The sequence below is a fragment of the Pseudophryne corroboree genome, chromosome 3 (assembly GCF_028390025.1).
Source record: "Pseudophryne corroboree isolate aPseCor3 chromosome 3, aPseCor3.hap2, whole genome shotgun sequence".
Lineage (NCBI taxonomy): Eukaryota > Metazoa > Chordata > Amphibia > Anura > Myobatrachidae > Pseudophryne > Pseudophryne corroboree.
The window spans coordinates 286980011-287006431 of NC_086446.1; the positions used below are offsets into that span (position 1 = coordinate 286980011).

The 26421-nt window shown below is 43.4% G+C and overlaps 1 protein-coding gene across 7 annotated transcripts in view; it reads right to left on the minus strand.

Annotated features, from left to right (window-relative positions):
* GID8 (GID complex subunit 8 homolog) overlaps positions 1-26421 on the minus strand; it is a 98262-nt gene that overhangs the window by 54241 nt on the left and 17600 nt on the right. For 4 of the 7 annotated variants that reach the window (XM_063959267.1, XM_063959268.1, XM_063959266.1 and 1 more), the window contains exon 2: positions 8940-9055. In XM_063959267.1, the coding sequence (XP_063815337.1) occupies positions 8940-9009 (70 nt within the window). In that variant the 5' untranslated portion in view covers positions 9010-9055. Of the gene's footprint in view, positions 1-8932; positions 9056-26421 lie in introns of all 7 variants that reach the window. The other 3 variants (XM_063959262.1, XM_063959264.1, XM_063959263.1) reach the window with 1 other exon arrangement.

The window sequence follows — 26421 nt, forward strand, 5'->3', positions numbered from 1 at the left end:
AGCGCCCTGCACCCTCAGTGACTGCCGTGTGAAGTGTGCTGAGAGGAAATGGCGCACAGCTGCAGTGCTGTGCGCTACCTTAAGAAGACTGAGGAGTCTTCTGCCGCCGATTCTGGACCTCTTCTCGTTTCAGCATCTGCAAGGGGGCCGGCGGCGAGGCTCCGGTGACCATCCAGGCTGTACCTGTGATCGTCCCTCTGGAGCTAATGTCCAGTAGCCAAAGAAGCCAATCCATCCTGCACGCAGGTGAGTTCACTTCTTCTCCCCTAAGTCCCTCGTTGCAGTGATCCTGTTGCCAGCAGGACTCACTGTAAAATAAAAAACCTAAGCTAAACTTTTCTAAGCAGCTCTTTAGGAGAGCCAACTAGATTGCACCCTTCTCGGCCGGGCACAAAAATCTAACTGAGGCTTGGAGGAGGGTCATAGGGGGAGGAGCCAGTGCACACCACCTGATCCTAAAGCTTTACTTTTTGTGCCCTGTCTCCTGCGGAGCCGCTATTCCCCATGGTCCTTTCAGGAACCCCAGCATCCACTAGGACGATAGAGAAAATAAGTGAATAAAGATTAAAAACAAAGCTAGTGTGTCGAGTGCATTTTGTATTTGTATTGTAAAGTAATCCTAATATGCGTGGACCGTACTAATTCCTGCTATGTTATACTTAAAACAAACGTTCTCACTAGGAGATCTGTGGGTAATTGAATCCAATAAGATTCATTGATAAGTATACATAAATTTATAGATAACTATAGCAGAAAGTAAATGCTGTGTTTAAATAATTATTGGGGATTCCATAAGATCCTACCCTTGGGATATTGCATATTATGCCTGCATGGTTAAATTACTGAAAATAATTTATTATGTACTTTATTATTGTACAACAATTATATATGAGGTGAGATCCAAATCTTTTAATGTGACAACTGGAATTCTTACACTGCCCACATCTTGTGTTATATCGGCACAGTTGCCTAGAAAGTACTGGCAATATAGACTGTAAATCTGCTGAATGATATTATTGATATAATAATATCACAAGTTGTTAAACCACCATATTATGTTTTCCACAAGATCTGCAGCTCAAAAGAACCTAGGTATGGTCAATTAATTCAGTATTGAGATCTCTATTTAAATGAACCCATATATGCATTTAGCATTAGACATATAGGATTATTAATCACTGCAGCTGCACCGCATAATTCAGAGTATCATAACGGTTATTTCATATATGGTAACCTCATATGTTATAAAGCTGAGTAGGCATATTTAATATACCATTAGGTATCCACTCTAATGGTTCTTATTTAGTACAACACGTCAGTGGAATATCAGCAAGGAGAGTTCTTAATTTCTTTAGCTACTGCCATGAAATTGGCAGTGCCGTTATTGATTTCTTATTCCTAACAGTCACATGTGGTTTACAGCAAGACGGGCAGTTGCAGTAGGTGCCTTTGTAATCAAATTAATGCTTTCTACTGCTAATATTACGCAGTTAACAGTATCCTTATTAGGATCTCTATTCACATGAACCCATATGTTTATGTATTAAGCATAAAGCAAATAGAATTATTAACTACTGCAGCTGCTCCCGCTAATAGTATCTTCACGAATGTTTCGTATGTAGTAACCTCATATGTTATAGAGCTGAATCAGCATATTTAATATATTCACTCTAATGGTTCCTAACTAATACAACACGCCAGTGGGATGTCAGCAAAGGAAGTTATTAATTCCTATAGCTACTGCCGTGAGATTGGCAGTGCCGTCATAGATTTCTTATTGCTAACAATCACATATAATTTACAGCAAGACGGGCGGCTGCACCGCTCGTCTGGAACGCTGTCTAAGGCTAATTATAGCAATACCCCTAAATACGGTGCACACATATGTTAATAGGACATTTTTTCAAATATTTATACTTTGCACATCAGACACATTAGCTTAAGGCCAATGCACATTTCGCTCATAGGCTTCCTCAGGGCACTATAGTAATCAGCGCCCGCCGGACGTGACATATTTATAGGAGCCGCAAATGAAAACGGACCAATAGCTCCCTGGATTTGTGTTTTTTAAAAAGGGAAAACGTTACTTCTCATTAGCCATGTAGACTCCTCTTTGCATTGATCTTAAACGGCAGCACCTGCTATCTATCAGACGGAATAATAGGATTGCATTGTGAGTCCTATACTTTTAAAATAAACTGATCGTTCACCCTCCAAAAACGAAAGGACATGGAAATTAGATTAATTAAGATATAATAGTCTCCAAATGTGGATATATCGTTCTATGTATACTGTCATATATCCATCTATGTTCAAATACATAAACATATAGTTATCAATATATACAAATGTAATTTTAGGTATAAAATCTGAAACTCTGTGCATGTGATCTGTTTGCTTCAATTAAATAAACCTCTATATTGTCACACATACTGATGTTATGACATCGATTTTTTATTTTTATGTTAAATAAGCTCTTGATCCCTTAACATTTAAGCTGGGGATCACTACAAGATAGATCCAATAGTTACAATAGACCTTTAAATAATACGTTCCAGATCCCATATATAGTTCCTATACTGTGGGATCTCAAAATCTCATTTTCAAATAATGTGTCACACCTCAGGAAATAAAATATATCAAGTATATGAATTCGGACTATAGAAGCAAATCGTACAATCCCTACATATATGATCCATATAGGGCTTTATGTATAGGTTGACAGTGTTATAGTTAATTCTGTGAAACGTGCTAATGAGCAGCAAGAGTGAATACAAAGTGACCTAAATGTGATAAATCGTGAAAAAATCCAAATGCAATAATAACACCCACACAGTGATTATGAATGCCGCTCATAATTATTCCTGCCGTGATAATACATGTGATTTATATACATATATTGATGGCTTCAAATCATTATTGGTGATAACCTTCAAGACTTTACAGTTAAAACTAACCGTTATTAAGTGATCTTAACCTTTGTGATATTCACGTGAGTTAAATCCACGTATTATAATAGAAACTCAAGTGTCCTATGAATATAATGTGGTGTTCAGTGCGAGAGTGTATGTCTTCCTACATAACCAAATCCTATGTTTTATAAAAAGAAACCTTTTTGTGGTATATACATGTACTTTTAAACTGTAGTATACATATATACTTTTAGACCATAACATGTTTATAAAGGTCCAAGATGTCATTAATTGTTAACTGTAATTCTATGTGTATCAAATAAGATCAATTCAGTGATATTAGTGCTATACATAACTATTAGGGTTTCTACTTCACATGCAATCCGTACGATAGACCGTAAACATATATGGTCCGATATTGATCATAATCTGCTGCAAATGTACTGATTAGTGATATATTTATGGTTCATTCATGGTCATGTTCGTTAGTAGGGAATCAGACCCTACATCATATAGATAGAGTTCCTAAAGGGTAGGTAAACCTCATTATACCTCCTTGTGACTACATTTCATAATGATGTAATCCGTACTAGATATAAATAGTCAAGTCCGTCGACCTCCGTTCCTATATCATTCACTCATCTAGTTACAGTTTGCAAAATTAAATACCATAACTGATCATTCCCACATAAATGTGTATTTTCCAAATGCATAGTAATTATCATTTAAAGTGCATAAAGATAACACAGATTAATCCCCAAATATATGGTTCTTATTATATTATAGAGGTTCTGATTTATGACAGCTTAAATCATGTTATATTTCCCTTTATCATGATTGTAACATTCTATATGTATTTTGAGCAACGTATGGCTAGTTCGCATCTTGTAGATCCACCAAACGGTAAGTACCTGTAATCTATGAGTTAGTATGTTATATGATAGGGATCCAGATTTGGACAAATTATCCTTATTTGTAAGTAAATATATTACATGAACAGGATCTAAATTAGGAGAGGTAAGTATCATCAATAGTTTCATCAATTGCTCCACACAAGGAGTAATTTATTGCCTTACATGTCCATGTAAATACAAGTACATTGGAATGACGAAAAGATTGTTCAAAAAACGTATTCTAGAGCATGCATATAATATCAAGAATGCACAAAGAGATCTGAATAATTTAAAAAAACTTACTAGTGTAGCAAGACACTTCTTGCAATTCCATGAGAGTGACCATAAAAAGATGAAAATATACGGACTGGAGCATATTGAGTTAGGGATTAGAGGAGGAAACATCGTGAAAGAACTCCTAAAAAAAGAGTCCAGATATATTTTTCTGCTGGACACTCTAACTCCTTCGGGACTCAATGAGGAGATACATTACTCAGCATTTATATGATATCTCCTTTAGATGGCACAAAGGCCAGTATAGTTTAACGGATTCCTATACTGTGACCCTACTGTAAGATCATTGAATATCAAAAGACTGGGTCATAATAACAGACAAGGTATACTTACAGTGTAATCTGGAGTCCTGTTCTGATTGTGACCTAACTGTAAGATCATTGAATATCAAGAGACTGGGTCATAATAATAGGTAAGGTACATTTACAGTGTAGTCCGAAGTCCCGTCCAGATTGGATGCCTTCTCAATATTACTGTGAAAAGGGTGCTCTGGACATCCCACTCTCATATATCATCATGGATGAGAATTATTCTTACTGTAGTATATGAGCGAAATAATCCATAGCATCAATATAGATACATAAGAAGATATTTGTCCAGCTAGGAATGGGACATCGTATTTTAACTAAAATCAGATTTCCTCTGTGCAATGCACTACCGTATAAATTATGAATACTTACCTCTCCTAATTTAGATCCTGTTCATGTAATATATTTACTTACAAATAAGGATAATTTGTCCAAATCTGGATCCCTATCATATAACATACTAACTCATAGATTACAGGTACTTACCGTTTGGTGGATCTACAAGATGCGAACTAGCCATACGTTGCTCAAAATACATATAGAATGTTACAATCATGATAAAGGGAAATATAACATGATTTAAGCTGTCATAAATCAGAACCTCTATAATATAATAAGAACCATATATTTGGGGATTAATCTGTGTTATCTTTATGCACTTTAAATGATAATTACTATGCATTTGGAAAATACACATTTATGTGGGAATGATCAGTTATGGTATTTAATTTTGCAAACTAACTAGATGAGTGAATGATATAGGAACGGAGGTCGACGGACTTGACTATTTATATCTAGTACGGATTACATCATTATGAAATGTAGTCACGAGGAGGTATAATGAGGTTTACCTACCCTTTAGGAACTCTATCTATATGATGTAGGGTCTGATTCCCTACTAACGAACATGACCATGAATGAACCATAAATATATCACTAATCAGTACATTTGCAGCAGATTATGATCAATATCGGACCATATATGTTTACGGTCTATCGTACGGATTGCATGTGAAGTAGAAACCCTAATAGTTATGTATAGCACTAATATCACTGAATTGATCTTATTTGATACACATAGAATTACAGTTAACAATTAATGACCTCTTGGACCTTTATAAACATGTTATGGTCTAAAAGTATATATGTATACTACAGTTTAAAAGTACATGTATATACCACAAAAAGGTTTCTTTTTATAAAACATAGGATTTGGTTATGTAGGAAGACATACACTCTCGCACTGAACACCACATTATATTCATAGGACACTTGAGTTTCTATTATAATACGTGGATTTAACTCACGTGAATATCACAAAGGTTAAGATCACTTAATAACGGTTAGTTTTAACTGTAAAGTCTTGAAGGTTATCACCAATAATGATTTGAAGCCATCAATATATGTATATAAATCACATGTATTATCACGGCAGGAATAATTATGAGCGGCATTCATAATCACTGTGTGGGTGTTATTATTGCATTTGGATTTTTTCACGATTTATCACATTTAGGTCACTTTGTATTCACTCTTGCTGCTCATTAGCACGTTTCACAGAATTAACTATAACAGTCAACCTATACATAAAGCCCTATATGGATCATATATGTAGGGATTGTACGATTTGCTTCTATAGTCCGAATTCATATACTTGATATATTTTATTTCCTGAGGTGTGACACATTATTTGAAAATGAGATTTTGAGATCCCACAGTATAGGAACTATATATGGGATCTGGAACGTATTATTTAAAGGTCTATTGTAACTATTGGATCTATCTTGTAGTGATCCCCACATATAGGATCACCAGCTTAAATGTTAGGGGATCAAGAGCTTATTTAACATAAAAATAAAAAAATCGATGTCATAACATCAGTATGTGTGACAATATAGAGGTTTATTTAATTGAAGCAAACAGATCACATGCACAGAGTTTCAGATTTTATACCTAAAATTACATTTGTATATATTGATAACTATATGTTTATGTATTTGAACATAGATGGATATATGACAGTATACATAGAACGATATATCCACATTTGGAGACTATTATATCTTAATTAATCTAATTTCCATGTCCTTTCGTTTTTGGAGGGTGAACGATCAGTTTATTTTAAAAGTATAGGACTCACAATGCAATCCTATTATTCCGTCTGATAGATAGCAGGTGCTGCCGTTTAAGATCAATGCAAAGAGGAGTCTACATGGCTAATGAGAAGTAACGTTTTCCCTTTTTAAAAAACACAAATCCAGGGAGCTATTGGTCCGTTTTCATTTGCGGCTCCTATAAATATGTCACGTCCGGCGGGCGCTGATTACTATAGTGCCCTGAGGAAGCCTATGAGCGAAATGTGCATTGGCCTTAAGCTAATGTGTCTGATGTGCAAAGTATAAATATTTGAAAAAATGTCCTATTAACATATGTGTGCACCGTATTTAGGGGTATTGCTATAATTAGCCTTAGACAGCGTTCCAGACGAGCGGTGCAGCCGCCCGTCTTGCTGTAAATTATATGTGATTGTTAGCAATAAGAAATCTATGACGGCACTGCCAATCTCACGGCAGTAGCTATAGGAATTAATAACTTCCTTTGCTGACATCCCACTGGCGTGTTGTATTAGTTAGGAACCATTAGAGTGAATATATTAAATATGCTGATTCAGCTCTATAACATATGAGGTTACTACATACGAAACATTCGTGAAGATACTATTAGCGGGAGCAGCTGCAGTAGTTAATAATTCTATTTGCTTTATGCTTAATACATAAACATATGGGTTCATGTGAATAGAGATCCTAATAAGGATACTGTTAACTGCGTAATATTAGCAGTAGAAAGCATTAATTTGATTACAAAGGCACCTACTGCAACTGCCCGTCTTGCTGTAAACCACATGTGACTGTTAGGAATAAGAAATCAATAACGGCACTGCCAATTTCATGGCAGTAGCTAAAGAAATTAAGAACTCTCCTTGCTGATATTCCACTGACGTGTTGTACTAAATAAGAACCATTAGAGTGGATACCTAATGGTATATTAAATATGCCTACTCAACTTTATAACATATGAGGTTACCATATATGAAATAACCGTTATGATACTCTGAATTATGCGGTGCAGCTGCAGTGATTAATAATCCTATATGTCTAATGCTAAATGCATATATGGGTTCATTTAAATAGAGATCTCAATACTGAATTAATTGACCATACCTAGGTTCTTTTGAGCTGCAGATCTTGTGGAAAACATAATATGGTGGTTTAACAACTTGTGATATTATTATATCAATAATATCATTCAGCAGATTTACAGTCTATATTGCCAGTACTTTCTAGGCAACTGTGCCGATATAACACAAGATGTGGGCAGTGTAAGAATTCCAGTTGTCACATTAAAAGATTTGGATCTCACCTCATATATAATTGTTGTACAATAATAAAGTACATAATAAATTATTTTCAGTAATTTAACCATGCAGGCATAATATGCAATATCCCAAGGGTAGGATCTTATGGAATCCCCAATAATTATTTAAACACAGCATTTACTTTCTGCTATAGTTATCTATAAATTTATGTATACTTATCAATGAATCTTATTGGATTCAATTACCCACAGATCTCCTAGTGAGAACGTTTGTTTTAAGTATAACATAGCAGGAATTAGTACGGTCCACGCATATTAGGATTACCTTACAATACAAATACAAAATGCACTCGACACACTAGCTTTGTTTTTAATCTTTATTCACTTATTTTCATTCTTTTTCACCTTCCTTACTATCTTTTATTACTTCGCTTGATTCTTAATTAAGGACAATACTAGTCTGTAAAAATTATTTCAATTATATATATATACAATAAAACATTGAATGTGGCATTTTTTGCCTATATGTGCGAACAATATAGGGATTTTAACGAATTATCAATAAAGAAATTAATTTTAATATAGTAGATATTGGGTTGTGTGCACCGCACAAATAACTGATTTCTTCTTTCTTTCCCCTCCCTTTGGGGATTTGACTTTATATCTTGTAGCGTGTACACTTCTTAAGACAGCTTGCAGTGTTCATCTTCTAGTACTATAAGGAGTGTCTGTACTTTTTCTTTCCCAGAATCCTTCCGACTCCTCTCAGATCCTTTCTGGCAATCTAACAGAGGTGTACTATTGCTGTGATAATACACTAGTTCTGGTTATGACTCAGTGACAAACTGCATGAGAAACAGGACATAATTGGAGTTTTGGCTAATTTAAGAATGGATAAAACAGAGGACATAGCAGGTAGGTAACAAGATCCCAACTTACTGTAAGTCACGCAGCTTGGAATAAAGGATAACAAAACTATGTCTAACAAATGTATAATTCACTATAGTATGCACAAATAATCAAAGTAAATAAGTGAGGTCTGTGGCCAATCAAAGCAATTAAAGGAGGCGTTGCTATAGCAAGCACAGCTTGAGTATGTTTCGCAGGACACAAATGAAAAAAAGATATGCTACATGCGTGTAGCACGAACCTGTTACCAAGTAGTTCATGATGAGACGATTCATGTCTGCCCTCTGGATGTGTAAGTTGTTTAACTTTTCCATCCATTCGTCCTTGGTGATCTCCTCAGGCTTCTCTGCATAACTCATGGTAACTGTGAAAGGAAAAACACAATTGTTTCCTTATTAACATCATTAAACTATACAGTAAAATATTATACCAACTCAAAAAACCTAAAGTCACCCAAATTTATACTCAAAAGTATTTAAAGGATAAGTAAACTAATTTTCACACTATGAACAATCACTTTGTAAATTCTAGCCCCTGCCTATACGCAACTATTTTGCTCATTTTACCATACACCAGAGGGTAAACTTGCAGAACGATTATTGTTATTATCCTTTATTTATATGGTGCCACAAGGGTTCCGCAGCACCCAATTACAGAGTACATAAACAAATAATCAAAACAGGAAAACAGCAACTTACAGTTGAAGACAATAGTGTGTATCCAATTCTTGTCGGTAACTGCCATCTTGTCAGAAAGAAGGCAGTTTCCGACTTTTTTAGGTCGGAAGGGGTTCCAAACCATTCAATGCCCTCTCAGATTTTCGGACAAGTCGGAAATTCTGACTTGTCGGAAAACACGTGGATCGGCGGAATAACCGCCAATTCACTTGTTTTGTCAGAAGCGGCGGCCAAATCCGATAGATTTTGGCCCCGTTTCCGACATTGTCAATCCGACTTTAATAAAAGTCGGATTAGCATTGTCGTGAGCGGCCAAATCCGGTCTGATTTGGCCGCTCTTTGAATACTCAGATGTCGGATCCTTTCCATCGGAAAGGATCCGACATCAATTTAATATACTCCAATATAGGACAAGTACAGGGAAGATAAACATAACTACATCAGCAGATGACACTGACATAAGTATAAGGTGGCAGAAGACCACGGAATTTGGTGCAGTTGAAGATTATGAAAGTAAAAAAAGGATAAGCACATAAGGGAAGAGGGCCCTACTCCTGAGAGCTTACATTCTAAAGGGGAGGGGTAGACAAACGGGGCGACACAGACGGGGTACACAGGGTTAGGATGAGATTTGACTGGGTTTGGTGAAGAAGTGGGTCTTGAGAGCCCGTTTGAAGTTTTGTAGAGAGGTAGAGAATTCCAGAGAAAGGGAGCAGCGCGTGAAAATCTTGGAGGTAGGAGTGGTAGGAAGTGATCAGTAGGGAGGAGAGTCGGCGTGCATTAGCAGAGCGAAGAGGACGGGTGGGACTGTAAAGGGAGATGAGGTCAAAGATGTAAATGAGAGAGGAGTGGGTGAGGGCTTTGTGAGTGTGAGAAGCTTGAAATTGATTCTGAAAGGGAAAGGGAGCCAGTTAAGGGCTTGTAGGAGAGGGGAAGTGGACGACTTCCACACGACAAGAACGAGCTTACCTTCTAAAGAGAATTTTTTTACATGGCAGGTAATGTATGGCACACTCTTCAGCAAGCGTATAAAAAATAAAATAAGGTAGGTAGGAGGTATAGTTTATAATAGATGTATTGATTTAAAAAATATATATACAAAGTTGACAAATTGAGTGATGAGTAAAACAGCCATATGAAACAGTGTGACATGTATTGGCCTTCAGCAAATGGATTGGTCAAACAAAACAAGTACCAAACACAGACTTTGCCATATATTATAGTCCAATAGTGGGTTTATTTCAAAGAACAACCGCGTCTGTGTCAGTATAAGATTTAAACTGTGAAAATAACACAGGATTGTGTAGCCAAGCTCATATTTGGTTGGGAAATTATAGGGGTAATTCAGATCAGATCGCTGGGATGCATTTTTTGTAGCCCTGCGAACAGATAGTCACCGCCTACAACGGGAGGGGGGAAAGCGATGTGCAAGTGTGCGATCGCTTCTTTAGCAGAATCGCACAAAAATCAGTTTGTGCAGTCTCTGCGCAGCCCAGGACTTACTCTTCATGTTCGATGGAATCCTGCTGATCGGGGCCGGAGCCGACATCAGACACCCTCCTTGAAAAAGTCTGATCTTGCCTGCGTTTTTCCGGACACTCCTGGAAAACTGTCAGTTACAATCCAGAATGGCCTCTTCCTGTCAATCTCCTTGGAACGCCGGTGCGTTTGATTTTTCGCACCATCCCGTGGCTAGGCGCTGAAGTCTGTCGCTGTTGTGCGATGCGTGGGTGCATAGCGGGTGCATGTGCAGTTCAGCTCTGATCGCCCGCTGTGCGAAAACACACAGCAGCGATCAGACCTGAATTACCCCCTATGTATCCTACACTAAATCATGCTGTACAAGAAAAAACTGAACTAAACACTGCGTTAACTACTTCTCACAGGATTCAATGCAGGGGGGGGGCGGGGGGTTACGACACTGGACCCTGGGACCCTATATTGACTCTTAAGACTTTTGCACTTTAAATAGATTCATACTTCTTAAACTCCTCCCCACTCTGTATCCCTATCGTGTGAGGCGGCTATTTATTCATCTATCCATTCTCCATAGTACAGAACCAGACAACCACAAGACTAATGGAAAAAAAAAACATCACCACCCTCAGAAACATTTAACTTTCTTACGGTTTACAGAAAATTTAGAGAATGCAATGGATGAGAGAAACTCCACATTTGCCATAGTTTTAAAGCCAGCCACACGAAGCCCTGATAAAATGGTCACTCAGATAACAGATCCTCAGAGGAATATGCCACAACAGACCTACCTACATTTTGAAGTCTGTGTACCATGACCATCTTGGCCAGTCTGGTGCCACCAACTGCACCAAGAACCCTTTTCCCTTCATGGTTTTTAGAATGCGCAGAAGAAACTGATAAATCGGGTGGAACCTATAAGTGTTCCAGGCAGCCTTTGGCTCCCAGGCCCTTGAGCAAAACCACTCCACCTTTTGGCTCAACTGGGATGTCATCATTTGGCTATCTGATTACTCCATTTCTCCACAATCTATTGGAAGATGTCTGGTTGAAGGGACTATTCACCAGGGTGCATAATGTGCCTACTGAGTAGTCAGACTTACAGTTTTCCAAAGCTGGAATGAGTGCAGGATCATGTCCAGTACATAACCCTGCTTATTTCTTTAACTGCAAGGCAGCTTTTTGTGTAGCCTTAATGGAGTGGATGTGGAGTGTATACCACTGGGAGTCATTGTAACACTGAACCCTTAAAAAGGTTTACTCCACAACAGAAGGTGTCCCTGAACATTTAAGCACCACCCTTAATTCCAGAATGGTGTTTGGAAGTTCTGCTGGAGTCCAGAGATACTGGAAACATTAATGAATATCAACAGACATGGACCCTGGTGCCAATGGCAAATGGACAGACCTTACTAAGATTGTCAACCTTCAACAAACGTGTTCTTAGAGGCAAGTATTAGTTGTGTAGCCAGAGGATAGTGTGACTGGCCACATTTCAAAAAAGAGTTTGAGCTCAACGTCCTTGAATGAAGCAGTGGAAACTGCATGGCCTCGAATGCCGAAACCATCTTTCCCAGGACATCTCTCTCAGAGTCAAAAGACAGCTTACTAGATTGTTTAACAAGTCTAGCTTTTCCCTAAGAAGAAAGTCTCATCTCTTGTGTGTCACACAGCAAACCCAGAAAATCAATCCTGCTTTCCTTTGTGCTGTCCTCCAAGGGGGGCAGATGACTGCATTTCCAAATATATATTACACAAACCATTTTTTCTGTAACGTCTTTAAAAAAAATAAAAATCAGTTGTACTGTACACAATTTACTGTTGTTACATGCAGTGGATGCAACAGTGTCCGAGACAATCACTTACAAGGCAGAACCATAGATCAGTCAGCATCCCACACCTCCGGCGATCCCGAACGCCATTACATCCCGCCTGTGGATGAGGTTGTTACAGGTTGCTAAGTGTCACATTTAGCCGTGTAAAGCAGCTAAAGGCAACTAAACTTTTGAGCACAAGACAAAAGTGCAGTTTGAGCACTCAAACGGATCACTTTTTTCGCACATTTCAGCTCTCCACCTGCGGGGTGTGCGAGCTGAAATGCCGGCGCTGGCATCTGTTCGCGACCAAACGGAGCAACAACTGAACTGCTCTGTCGGGCTCCCGGCAATGACAGCTGCCTGCAAAAACAATTGAATTCCCCCCAGATAGTCGAGATTGACTTGCCTACACAGTTTATCTAGCCTTACGATACCGACCCCACGGGAGTGTGCATGGAGATCGAATCTGTACCACAAGCTGCCAACACCTTGAGATATGCACTAACTTTCCTTAAGATTTTGACTATGTAGTCAAAATCTTACAGATTTATCTCACCGTGTGTACACGCCATTATGGTGTGTACACACGGTGAGATTTTTTCTTACGATTTTAACTATATAGTCAAAATCGTAAGAAAAGTTAGTGCAGATCGCAAGGTGAAAGTCACCTTGCGATCCCGATTCGATGCCAATGCGCGGTCGGGATACCGCAAGAATAGATGGACTGTGCAGGCAAGTCAATTTTGACTATCTCTATAAAATAGATAGTCAAAATTGACAGCCAAAACCGCACATAGTCAGTATCGCAAGCACATAATGAGTGTGCTTGCGATACTGACTATGTGCCGACCTAGCCCCTGTAGCATAGTGAGAATCGGGCATAGCCCGAATCTCACCGTGTGTATAGGCCATTAGAGTCAAAATCTTACACATTTGTCTGTGTGTACACAAGAAACCACCAAGATAAAAACAACTATAAAGACCAAAATACTTTATTTGAGGAAATAATCTAAACAGCACTTGTGTGGCACTCTATCAGAGCTGCCACAGACATTTAAGTGACTTATGTGCTCTTCCCCCACCCGACCTTACAAAATGCAGCCTGGCTGAATGCTCTGTGACTTGCAGCAGGGAAACGGTTAAGGACATATGTGCTGTAGCTGGCATGCGCTGGGGACAGTTAACAGCCGGGTGCCGAGACTGTTCTCAGTTGGACGGCAGCCATCTTAGGAGGACACAGCGCAAGGGGTGAAGCAGCGCTATTATCTGCACTGTGTGGCGGTGTTCCCGCTGACTGAACGGAAGGAAGATCGATAGCAGCAATTGCAGAGATGGTGGAGAATGTGTTGAGAGCCATCTACCAGCATCCAAAGGGCAGTGACCAAGCTACTTTCCTCCCAGTATAGGAGGGTCATGAACCACTTTCTCCGTTCAGAGCAGGAGCCGGTGAGCAAAAAGGAGAACAGATCACACTGTCCTAAGGCAGTAATTGTGAATGGCAGACTAAAGGCTGCTGAAATTACGGCAAAAGTAATTAGGCAGCACTTTGGGGTCAATTCAATGCAACGCAAATTAAATAGCGCAGGGAGGAAGCTCCCGGAGCTATTCAATTCAGTATGATGTTATGCCGGAGGATTTCTTCTCGCACCCTTTCTGGGGTGCATGCAGAAATCCGACAAAACTCATGGCACAATGCTGTTTTCTGCCCCTAGCGCACCAGAAACAGCATCGGCCTGGCAGATAAGGTGGAGAATGACAGTTCTCGCGACTAAAACACCATGTTGAAGGCATGAGAACTGGCATTCTCAGACTTAACATTGTGTTTAATAGAATAGCTCCAGGTACTCTCTCCCAGCGTTATTCCATTTGAGAGTTAAGCCCCATACACACTAGAAGATATTGTACAGAAACCCCTTTCTAAACGATATCTTTCAAAATATCTTCTAGTGTGTATGCTCAATATCGTTAACAATGCACGCTCCCGCACATCATTAACGACAATCGTGATCATACAAACATGCAGCTCAATCCAGTCAATATTGCTCATGTCGTTTGCCCACTCGTTCCGTGTGTATGGGCTACAGACGACATGACAGATATTGACTGAATTGCCACTCCCCGGACACTTCCCACACCTCACTGCCCCGCCGCTCTGTCCAGCCTGCCTCTCCCGCTCCACTCCGTTCAGCCAGCCATTCCATCCAGCCTGCCTCTCCTGCCCCACTCCGTTCCATCCAGCCTGCCTCTCCTGCCCCACTCTGTTCCATCCAGCCTGCCTCTCCCGCCCTGCTCCATCCAGCCAGCTGCACCTGCCCCGCTCCGTCCAGCCAGCGAGAGAGCAGCGTGACAGGTGCGCTCCTCACACACTAATCACTGGCTAGCTCTATATTTATATATATATATATATATATATATATATATATATATATATATATATATATATATCTATCTCTCTCCACTGGCCACCAATGTACAATATTAATTTTATGTACCCACCCCACTGCCCACCAATGTTGTGCATGCATGTTTAAAAACATGCATGCACCCGCTGCCCAGCAATTTTAAAAAAAAGCATGCACCTACTGCCCAGCAATGTAAAAACATGCATGCACCCACTACCAGCAATGTTGTGCATGCATGTTTGGGCTGTACACACTTGCCGATTTGCCGCCAAGGTGCCCAGTGGCCTACCCGGCTGTAAGGGAAGGGGGAGTGACGAGGGCAACTTCACTCTCTGACGTCACCCCATAGCCCTGCCTGCTAATATGGACAATATTGTCCCTATTGGCTTGCAGGCACAAACGACCCATAACTAACGTTGAACGACTGCGGGCTGCGCATCGGTCATCGTTGGTGCCTACACACTGAGCAATATGAACAATTTCTCGTTCATTACTGAACGAGATTGTTCATATTGGTCGCACACATCGGCAAGTGTGTAGGGCCCTTAATACATGCGCCCACTGCCCAGCAATGTTGTGCATGCATGTTTTAATGCCAACACTTTATTTAAATGAGGTGTAGATTTAACCAATATATTTTGTCTTTCATAAAATAGTTCAGTGTGTACGCACAATATATTTTATGATCTATACCTGGGAGCTCAAGGGAAATTGTTCACTAATATCTTTCATCTTTCATATCTTCTAGTGTGTATGGGCCTTTAAATAAAAAGAAACAATCCTGTCTGACTGCAAACTGAAAGCAGTAAACATACTGTGCACAGGAAAGGAAACCCCCAGTATTTGGAATAGAGGGCCTAATTCAGGTTGGATCGCAGTAAGCAATCCAACCGCAATTTTTGAGAAAAATATGCGGGCACATGTGCAGCGCCCATCCTGCGCATGCGCCCGCATTTCATGCAGGGGGCGCATAAAATGCGATCACCTCTGCCTGTCAATCAGGCAGAGGTGGTCGTGGGCTGGCGGGGGCGAGCAACACTCCGTTTCAAGGGAGGAGACGGAGGGTTGCAGGGGCGTTGCGGCGCGAAAAGGGGGGCGGAGGTGGCCAAAGGTGGCGTGATCACAGCAATTGCGTGATGTCACACTCAGCCGCCACAATCAGGAAGATGGCGACTGGCCTCCTGCAGGCGCAGCTAAGCTGCACCGGTAGGAGAATTCCTTAGGTTCTGCTAACAAGCAGAAATTGTGATGCATTCACAATTTCTGCTTGTTCAACGGGGGGAGGCTCCGGTCAGCATGTTGGGCGGCCTTGCCCAGCGATGGGCGGCCCTCAGCATGCGCTCCAAAGGATTGCAAATTCACTAATTAGCAGAATTTGCAATCCTTCCTGAATTAGGCCCAGAAACAGCATGTTCCTGCAAATTTAGCATAAGCCTCTGACGTGGCACAAATAGATAAGAAAAAATAGTGATCCCAACTGAGTACTCCAACGAGAACTGCTTAATAGACATAGGAGTCTGTTCATGAAGCAGTGAAAAAGAGGGGAAAAGTCTGCCAGCGGAGAACTTGCCCATGGCAATTAATCAGCTGCTACAAATAATTTTATAGCATGCACTTGATAAATAATACTTGAAAGCCGATTGTTTGCCATGGGCAACTTCTCCACTCTTAACTGCTTCATGAATAGACTCCTTAAACTTGAATATGGGGCCCCAGAACTGAAATTATTGGTATCCAGTGATCGCGCTGAGACCAAAAAAAAGTGGGTCCCAGGGACCCCTCACTTTTAAAAATTGGGGTCCTACCTGTCCTTTTCTGGGTCCCATCGGAATGAAGGTTTTAATTAGTCTTATTAATGATTCAAATATAAAAACACAAACTTGATTTGGACACTACAAAAGGGGTGCAAGGGGGAGGATGGGGTGACGATGCTGCTGGGCTGTGTAGCATACAGGACACCCCGCACTTTAGATGTAATTAGACATTTTGGTGACCTTGTGGCAGAAAGAGAATTGGTTCTCCTGCATCGACACTGAAAACTGCGACAGTGCGCGCCGAAGGCGCGCTGGAATTTTTTAGGGGCGTAGCTTTGTGGGGAAGGGGCGTGGTCACATAACAGTACCAATTCACATTATTCCACACAGTAGTGCCGCTTATACACATTGCACCAGGTAGAACCTCCTATACACACTGAGCCAAGGAGAGCACGTTATACACATTGCGCCAGGCAGAGCACGTTATACACATTGCGCCACACGTTGCACCAGGTAGAGCACGTTATACACATTGCACCAGGTAGAGCACGTTATACACATTGCGCCACACATTGCACCAGGTAGAGCACGTTATACATATTGCGCCAGGTAGAGCACGTTATACACATTGCGCCAGGCAGAGCACGTTATTCACATTGCGCCAGGCAGAGCACGTTATGCACATTGCGCCAGGTAGAGCACTTAACAATTATATGATTAAAAAACAGGACAACATTATTAAATAATACATTTTCTATATGTAATGGGTTTATGGTGCCGCTATAATAGAGCCCCAGACTGGATTTAGACACTACAAAAGTGTTGTGGGGGAGGGAGGGTGACAATGCTGCTGGGCTGTTATCATATCGGAAGTATGCATTCAGGATCCTGGCTGTCGGGATCCCAGCAACAGTAATACCGATGCCGGAATCCTGACAGCCGCCACAATACCAACGCTGGCATCCCGAGGAGATCAGGATCCCGGCAACGATATCCTGACAGTCAGGATCCTGAAGGGAAGTATGCACTGCCGCCACTGGTTTAGCGTGCGGGTGGGAAGGGGGGGGGGGGGGTTAGGATATGGTGTTGGGGAGGATAGGTTAGGCTGCAGAGAGGGGGTATAAGTGTTAGGCACTAAGGGGGTGGGTTAGGTTTAGGCTGCGGGAAACGGAGGGTTAGGGGTGGGAGGTTAGGGTACCCTCTGCACTCGTCACTCTTGTCGGCTTTGCTGCGATCGGGATGCTGGTGTCGGTATACTAAATGCCAACATCCTGACCGACGACTTCGGACACTTGGTACAACCAATGGATTTGAGTCATGCTGCCTGTAATTTATGTGCTGACTGATCAACTTCAGTGACACTGTGCTGGCTGCCTTTACAGTAACCAGCGGCAACCAGCAGTAACCAACAGCAACCAGCAGTAACCAACAAAGGCAGCCAGAACAGTGAGTGTCACTGAAGTTGATCAGTCAGCACATAAATTACAGGCAGCATGACTCGAATCCAGTGGTTGTATCAAGGGTCCTGTATGCTGCAGAGACCAGCAGCACTGTCACCCTCTCGCCTCACCCCCACTCCATACCACAAAAATGTTGCGTTTAACACCTGTTTGCCGGCGCCATGCAGCCCCCATCCCACCGATATGAACAACCCCCCAGCCGCCACCGCAAGTCCAGCTCACCCTTCCGCACAGCACGCACAGTCCGCGGTCACCGGCGTTCAACTTCCCCACAGCACAGTGTGTAGCGCGCCGCAGAGCCGTCCTTGCTCTCTGTCCGGCTCCCGTGAAGCTGCAGCGGGTGATCGGCGGGAAGGAGGGGGGGGGGGGCCGTCCTCACTCTCTGTCCGGCTCCCTTGAAGCTGCAGCAGGTGATCGGGGGGGGGGGGGGGGGAAGAAGCAGTCCTCACTCTCTGTCCGGGGGGAAGGGGGGGGGAAGAGGACTTAAACAAGATACAGGAAGCTTAAACAAGATGAACAGCTTCAGCGGAGCGGACCCACACAGTTTAGAAAAGTGAGTCCCCGGACCACAGATCAGGGTAAAATACGCGCTATAGCGCGTATTTGCGAACACTGGTATCTTAATGTATAGTTATATGAAAATAGGATTTTAATACCTACAGGTAAATCCTTTTCTCTTAGCCCGTAGAGGATGCTGGGGACACTTCAAGAACCATGGGGTATAGACGGGATCCGCAGGAGACATGGGCACTTTAAGTCTTTTAAGGGGCGTGAACTGGCTCCTCCCTCTATGCCCCTCCTCCAGACTCCAGTTATAGGAACTGTGCCCAGGGAGACGGACATTTCGAGGAAAAGGATTTACTGTTAAACTAAGGTGAGATACATACCAGCTCACACCACAAACACGCCGTACAACATGGCATTTAACAGAATTCCAGTTAACGGCATGAACCATGTCAGCAACAGGCTGACTATAACAGAAACACAACCTCTGTGTAAACATAACTAATAACAAATAACTGCAGATAGAGTCCGCACTGGGACGGGCGCCCAGCATCCTCTACGGACTAAGAGAAAATTATTTACCGGTAGGTAATAAAATCCTATTTTCTCATACGTCCTAGAGGATGCTGGGGACACTTCAAGAACCATGGGGTTTATACCAAAGCTCTAGAATGGGCGGGAGAGTGCGGATGACTCTGCAGCACCGATTGACCAAACATGAGGTGCTCCTCGGCCAGGGTATTAAACTTGTAAAATTTCGCAAAAAAGTGTTTGAACCCGACCAAGTAGCTGCTCGGCAGAGTTGTAATGCCGAGACCCCCCGGGCAGCCACCCAGGATGAGCCCACCTTTCTGGTAGAGTGGGCATTCACCGATTTCGGTAACGGCAATCCAGCCGTAGAATGAGCATGCTGAATCGTATTACAGATCCAGCGCGCAAAAGTCTGCTTGGAAGCAGGCATCCCAATCTTGTTGGCAGCATACAGGACAAACAGAGCTTCCGTTTTCCTAAGTTGAGCCGTTCTGGTGACATAAATCTTTAAGGCCCTGACAACATCAAGAGATTTTGACTCCACGAAGGCGTCAGTAGTCACCGGTACCACAATAGGCTAGTTCACGTGGAACGATGAAACCACCTTCGGCAGAAATTGTTGACGAGTCCTCAACTCCGCTCTATCTTCATGGAAGATTAAAATAAGAATTTACTTACCGATAATTCTATTTCTCATAGTCCGTAGTGGATGCTGGGGACTCCGAAAGGACCATGGGGAATAGCGGCTCCGCAGGAGACTGGGCACAAAGTAAAAGCTTTAGGACTAGCTGGTGTGCACTGGCTCCTCCCCCTATGACCCTCCTCCAAGCCTCAGTTAGGATACTGTGCCCGGACGAGCGTACACAATAAGGAAGGATTTTGAATCCCGGGTAAGACTCATTACCAGCCACACCAATCACACCGTACAACTTGTGATCTGAACCCAGTTAACAGCATGACAACAGAAGGAGCCTCTGAAAAGATGGCTCACAACAACAATAACCCGATTTTTGTAACAATAACTATGTACAAGTAATGCAGACAATCCGCACTTGGGATGGGCGCCCAGCATCCACTACGGACTATGAGAAATAGAATTATCGGTAAGTAAATTCTTATTTTCTCTAACGTCCTAGTGGATGCTGGGAACTCCGGTTTATAATCATGTGGAAGACTTCTGGGTGAAGTCCCCACTCTCCCGGGTGGAGGTCGTGCTGAGGAAGTCTGCTTCCCAGTTGTCCACTCCCGGAATGAATACTGCTGACAGTGCTATCCCATGATTTTCCGCCCAGCGAAGAATCCTTGCAGCTTCTGTCATTGCCCTTCTGCTTCTTGTGCCACCCTGTCTGTTTACGTGGGTGACTGCCGTGATGTTGTCCGACTGGATCAACACCGGCTGTCCTTGAAGCAGAGGTCTTGCTAAGCTTAGAGCATTGTAAATGTCCCTTAGCTTCAGGATATTTATGTGAAGTGATGTCTCCAGGCTTGACCATAAGTCCTGGATATTCCTTCCCTGTGTGACTGCTCCCCAGCCTCGCAGGCTGGCATCCGTGGTTACCAGGACCAAGTCCTGAATGCCGAATCTGCGGCCCTCTAGAAGATGAGCACTCTGCAACCACCACAGGAGGGACACCCTTGTCCTTGGTGACAGGGTTATCCGCTGATGCATCTGAAGATGCGACCCGGACCATTTGTCCAGCAGGTCCCACTGGAAAGTTCTTGCGTGGAATCTGCCGAATGGAATTGCTTCGTAGGAAGCCACCATTTTACCCAGAACCCTTGTGCAATGATGCACTGAGACTTGGCTCGGTTTGAGGAGGTTCCCGACTAGCTCGGATAACTCCCTGGCTTTCTCCTCCGGGAGAAACACCTTTTTCTGGACTGTGTCCAGGATCATCCCTAGGAACAGAAGACACGTCGTCGGAACCAGCTGCGATTTTGGAATATTGAGAATCCAATCGTGCTGCTGCAACACTACCTGAGATAGTGCTACTCCAACTGTTCCCTGGATCTTACCCTTATCAGGGAATCGTCCAAGTAAGGGATAACTAAAATTCCCTCCCTTCGAAGGAATATCATCATTTCGGCCATTACCTTGGTAAAGACCCGGGGTGCCGTGGACCATCCCTACGGCAGCGTCTGAACTGATAGTGACAGTTCTGTACCATAAACCTGAGGTACCCTTGGTGAGAAGGGTAAATTTTGACATGAAGGTAAGCATCCTTGATGTCCCGAGACATCATGTAGTCCCCTTCTTCCAGGTTCGCAATCACTGCTCTGAGTGACTCAATCTTGAATTTGAACCTCTGTATGTAAGTGTTCAAAGATTTTAGAATCGGTCTCACCGAGCCGTCTGGCTTCGGTACCACAACAGTGTGGAATAATACCCCGTTCCCTGTTGCAGGAGGGGTACCTTGATTATCACCTGCTGGGAATACAGCTTGTGAATGGCTTCCAAAACTGCCTCCCTGTCAGAGGGAGACGTCGGTAAAGTCGACTTTTGGAAACGGCGAGGGGGAGACGTCTCGAATTCCAATATGTACCCCTGAGATATTACCTGAAGGATCCAGGGGTCTACTTGCGAGTGAGCCCACTGCGCACTGAAATTCATTGAGAACGGGCCCCCACCGTGCCTGAGCTTGTAAAGCCCTAGCGTCATACTGAGGGCTTGGCAGAGGCGGGAAAGGGTTTCTGTTCCTGGGAACTGGCTGATCTCTGCAGCCTTTTCTCTCTCCCTCTGTCACGAGCAGAAAAGAGGAACCTTTTGTCCGCTTGCCAACAAAGGACTGCGCCTGATAATACGGCGTCTTATTTTGAGAGGCGACCTGGGGTACAAACGTGGATTTCCCAGCTGTTGCCGTGGCCACCAGGTCTAAAAGACCGACCCCAAATGTCCCCTTTCAAAGGCAATACTTCCAAATGCCGTTTGGAATCCGCATCACCTGACCATTTTACTGGTAGAATTGGACAACGCACTTATACTTGATGCCAGTCGGCAATTATTCCGCTGTGCATCATGCATATATAGAAATGCATCTTTTAAATGCTCTATAGGCAATAATATACTATCCTTATCTAGGATATCAATATTTCCAGTCAGGGAATCCGACCAAGCCAACCCAGCACTGCACCTCCAGGCTGAGGCGATAGCTGGTCGCAGTATAACACCAGTATGTGTGTAAATACCTTTTTTTGGATACCCTCCTGCTTTCTATCAGCAGGATCCTTAAGGGCGGCCATCTCATGAGAGGGTAGAGCCCTTGTTCTTACAAGCGTGTGAGCGCCTTATCCCCCCTAGGGGGTGTTTCCCAATGCATCCTAACCTCTGGCGGGAAAGGGTATGCAGCCAATACTTTTTAAGAAATTATTAATTGTTATCGGGGGGAAACCCACGCATCATCACACACCTCATTTTATTTCTCAGATTCAGGAAAACTACAGGTAGTTTTTCCCTCACCGAACATAATACCCCTTTTTTGGTGGTACTCGTATTATCAGAAATGTATAAAACATTTTCCATTGTCTCAATCATGTAACGTGTGGCCCTACTGGAAATCACGGTTGTCTCTTCACCGTCGACACAGGAGTCAGTATCCGTGTCGGCGTCTGTATCTGCCATCTGCCTGACGGCCTATGAGACGTCTGGACAGGCACAAGCTGAGTAGCCGGCTGTCTCATGTCAACCACTGTTTTTTTTTTTTTTTATATATAGAGCTGACACTGTCACGTAATTTTCAACAGTACATCCACTCAGGTGTCGACCCCCTAGGGGGTGACATCACTGTTACAGACACTCTGCTCCGTCTCCACATCATTTTTCTCCTCATACATGTCGACACAAACGTACCGACACACAGCACACACACAGGGAATGCTCTGATAGAGGACAGGACCCACTTAGCCCCTTGGGGAGACAGAGGGAGAGTTTGCCAGCACACACCAGAGCGCTATATATGTATAGGGACAACCTTACAATAAGTGTCTATCCCTTATAGCTGCTTATATCTGTTATTTTGCCAAATAAGTGCCCCCCTCTCTTTTTTACCCTGTTTCTGTAGTTGCAGGATGCAGGGGAGATTCTGGGAGCCTTCCTACCAGCGTAGCTGTGTGGGAAAAATGGCGCTGTGTGCTGAGGAGATAGGCCCCGCCCCCTTCACGGCGGGCTCTTCTCCCGCTTTTTTCTGGAAAACTGGCAGGGGTTAAATACATCCATATAGCCCAGGAGCTATATGTGATGTATTTTTTGCCAAATAAGGTAAATTCATTGCTTCCCAGGACGCCCCCCCCCAGCGTCCTGCACCCTCAGTGACCGGAGTGTGAAGTGTGCTGAGAGCAATGGCGCACAGCTGCAGTGCTGTGCGCTACCTTATGAAGACAGGAAAGTCTTCTGCCGCCGATTTATGGACCTCTTCTTGCTTCAGCATCTGTAAGGGGGCCGGCGGCGCGGCTCCGGGACCCATCCATGGCTGGGCCTGTGATCGTCCCTCTGGAGCTAATGTCCAGTAGCCTAAGAAACCCAATCCACTCTGCACGCAGGCGAGTTCGTTTCTCTCCCCTTAGTCCCTCGATGCAGTGAGCCTGTTGCCAGCAGGTCTCACTGAAAATAAAAAACCTATTTAAACTTTTACTCTAAGCAGCTCAGGAGAGCCACCTAGATTGCACCCTTCTCGTTCGGGCACAAAATCTTAACTGAGGCTTGGAGGAGGGTCATAGGGGGAGGAGCCAGTGCACACCAGCTAGTCCTAAAGCTTTTACTTTGTGCCCAGTCTCCTGCGGAGCCGCTATTCCCCATGGTCCTTTCGGAGTCCCCAGCATCCACTAGGACGTTAGAGAAATAAGGACTTTTGTGAGATAAAACCGCTAACTCAGACACCCACCTTGCGGAAGCTAAGGCCAATAGCATGACCACTTTCCAAGTGAGAAATTTCAACTCTACCTTCTGTAAAGGTTCAAACCAATGTGACTGAAGGAAATGCAACACCACATTAAGATCCCATGGTGCCACTGGGGGCACAAATGGAGGTTGGATGTGCAAAACTCCTTTCACGAAAGTCTGAACTTCTGGAAGGGAGGCCAATTGTTTTTAAAAGAAAACCGATAAGGCCGAAATTTGTACTTTAAATCGAGCCTAACTTTAGGCCCGCATCCACACCTGCTTGCAGGAAATGGAGAAAACGCCCTAGCTGAAATTCTTCCGTAGGAGCCTTCTTGGATTCACACCAATGGGCTAATTCCAAGTTGATCGCAGCAGGATTTTTGTTAGCAATTGGGCAAAACCATGTGCACTGCAGGGGAGGCAGATATAACATGTGCAGAGAGAGTTAGATTTGGGTGGGGTGTGTTCAATCTGCAATCTAATTTGCAGTGTAAAAATAAAGCAGCCAGTATTTACCCTGCACAGAAACAAAATAACCCACCCAAATCTAACTCTTTCTGCACATGTTATATCTGCCTCCCCTGCAGTGCACATGGTTTTGTCCAATTGCTAAAAAAAAATCCTGCTGCGATCAACTTGGAATTACCCCCCAAGACACATTTTCTCCAAATACGGTGATAATGTTTAGACGTTACTCCTTTTCTAGCCTGAAGAAGTGTGGGAATGACTTCACTGGGAATACCCTTTCGGGCTAGGATCCAGCGTTCAACCGCCAAGCGTGGCCGCGGTAAGTCGTGGTACACGCACGGCCCCTGCTGTAACAGATCCTCTCGTAAAGGAAGAGGCCAGGGATCTCTTATGAGTAATACCTGAAGATCTGGATACCAAGCCCTCCTTGGCCAGTCCGGAACAATGAGGATCGCCTGAACCTTTGCTCTACTTATGATCTTTAGCACCTTTGGAATGAGTGGAAGCGGAGGGAACACTTACACCGACTGAAACACCCATGGTGTCACCAATGCGTCCACTGCTATTGTTTGAGGGTCCCTCAACCTGGAACAATATCTCTGAAGTTTCTTGTTGAGGCGAGACACCATCATGTCTATTTGAGGAATTCCCCGAAGACTTGTCACTTCTGTGAAGATCTCTTGATGAAGACCCCACTCTCCTGGATGGAGATCGTGTCTGCTGAGGAAGTCTGCTTCCCAGTTGTCCACCACCGGAATGAAGATTGCTGACAGAGCGCTTGTATGTTTTTCCGCCCAGCTGAGAACTTTTGTGGCCTCCGCCATTGCCGCCCTGCTCTTTGTTCCGCCCTGGCAGTTTATGTGCGCTACTGCTGTTATGTTGTCCGATTGTATTAGGACGGGCAGGTTGCGAAGAAGACGTTCCGCTTGAAGAAGGCCATTGTAAATGGCCCTTAACTCTAGAACGTTTATGTGTAAACAAACTTCCTGGCTTGACCATTTTCCCTGGAAGGTTTCCCCCTGTGTGACTGCTCCCCAGCCTCGGAGACTCGCATCCGTGGTTACTAGGATCCAGTACTGGATCCCGAACCTGTCCCCCTCTAGGAGGTGAGAGCTGTGCAGCATCACAGGCGCGAGATTCTGGTCTTGGAGGATTATTTTCCGGTGCATGTGCAGATGGGATCCGGACCACTTGTCCAATAGGTCCCACTGAAACACTCTGGAATGGAATCTGCCAAATTGAATGGCATCATAGGCCGCCACTATCTTCCCCAGCAATCGAGTGCATTGATGGACTGATACTCTCGCTGGTTTCATAATTTGTTTGACCAAACTCTGAATTTCCAGAGCCTTCTCTTCTGGAAGAAAAACTCTCTGTAATTCTGTGTCCAGAATCATTCCCAAAAACGACAGCCGTTTCGTCGGATTCAACTGTGACTTCGGCAAGTTTAGGAGCCAATCATGTTGCTGTAGAACTGTCAGGGAGAGCGCAATGTTCTGCTCCAGCTTGTCTTTGGATCTCACTTGTATCAGGAGATCGTCCAAGTACGGGATAATTGTGACTCCTTGTTTGCGAAGGAGAACCATCATTTCCGCCATTACCTTGGTGAAAATCCTCGGAGCCGTGGACAGACCAAACGGCAACGTCTGAAACTGGTAATGACAATCCTGAATAGCAAGCCTCAGGTAAGCCTGATGTGGAGGATATATGGGGACGTGTAAGTAGGCATCCTTTATGTCGACCGACACCATGAAATCCCCTTCCT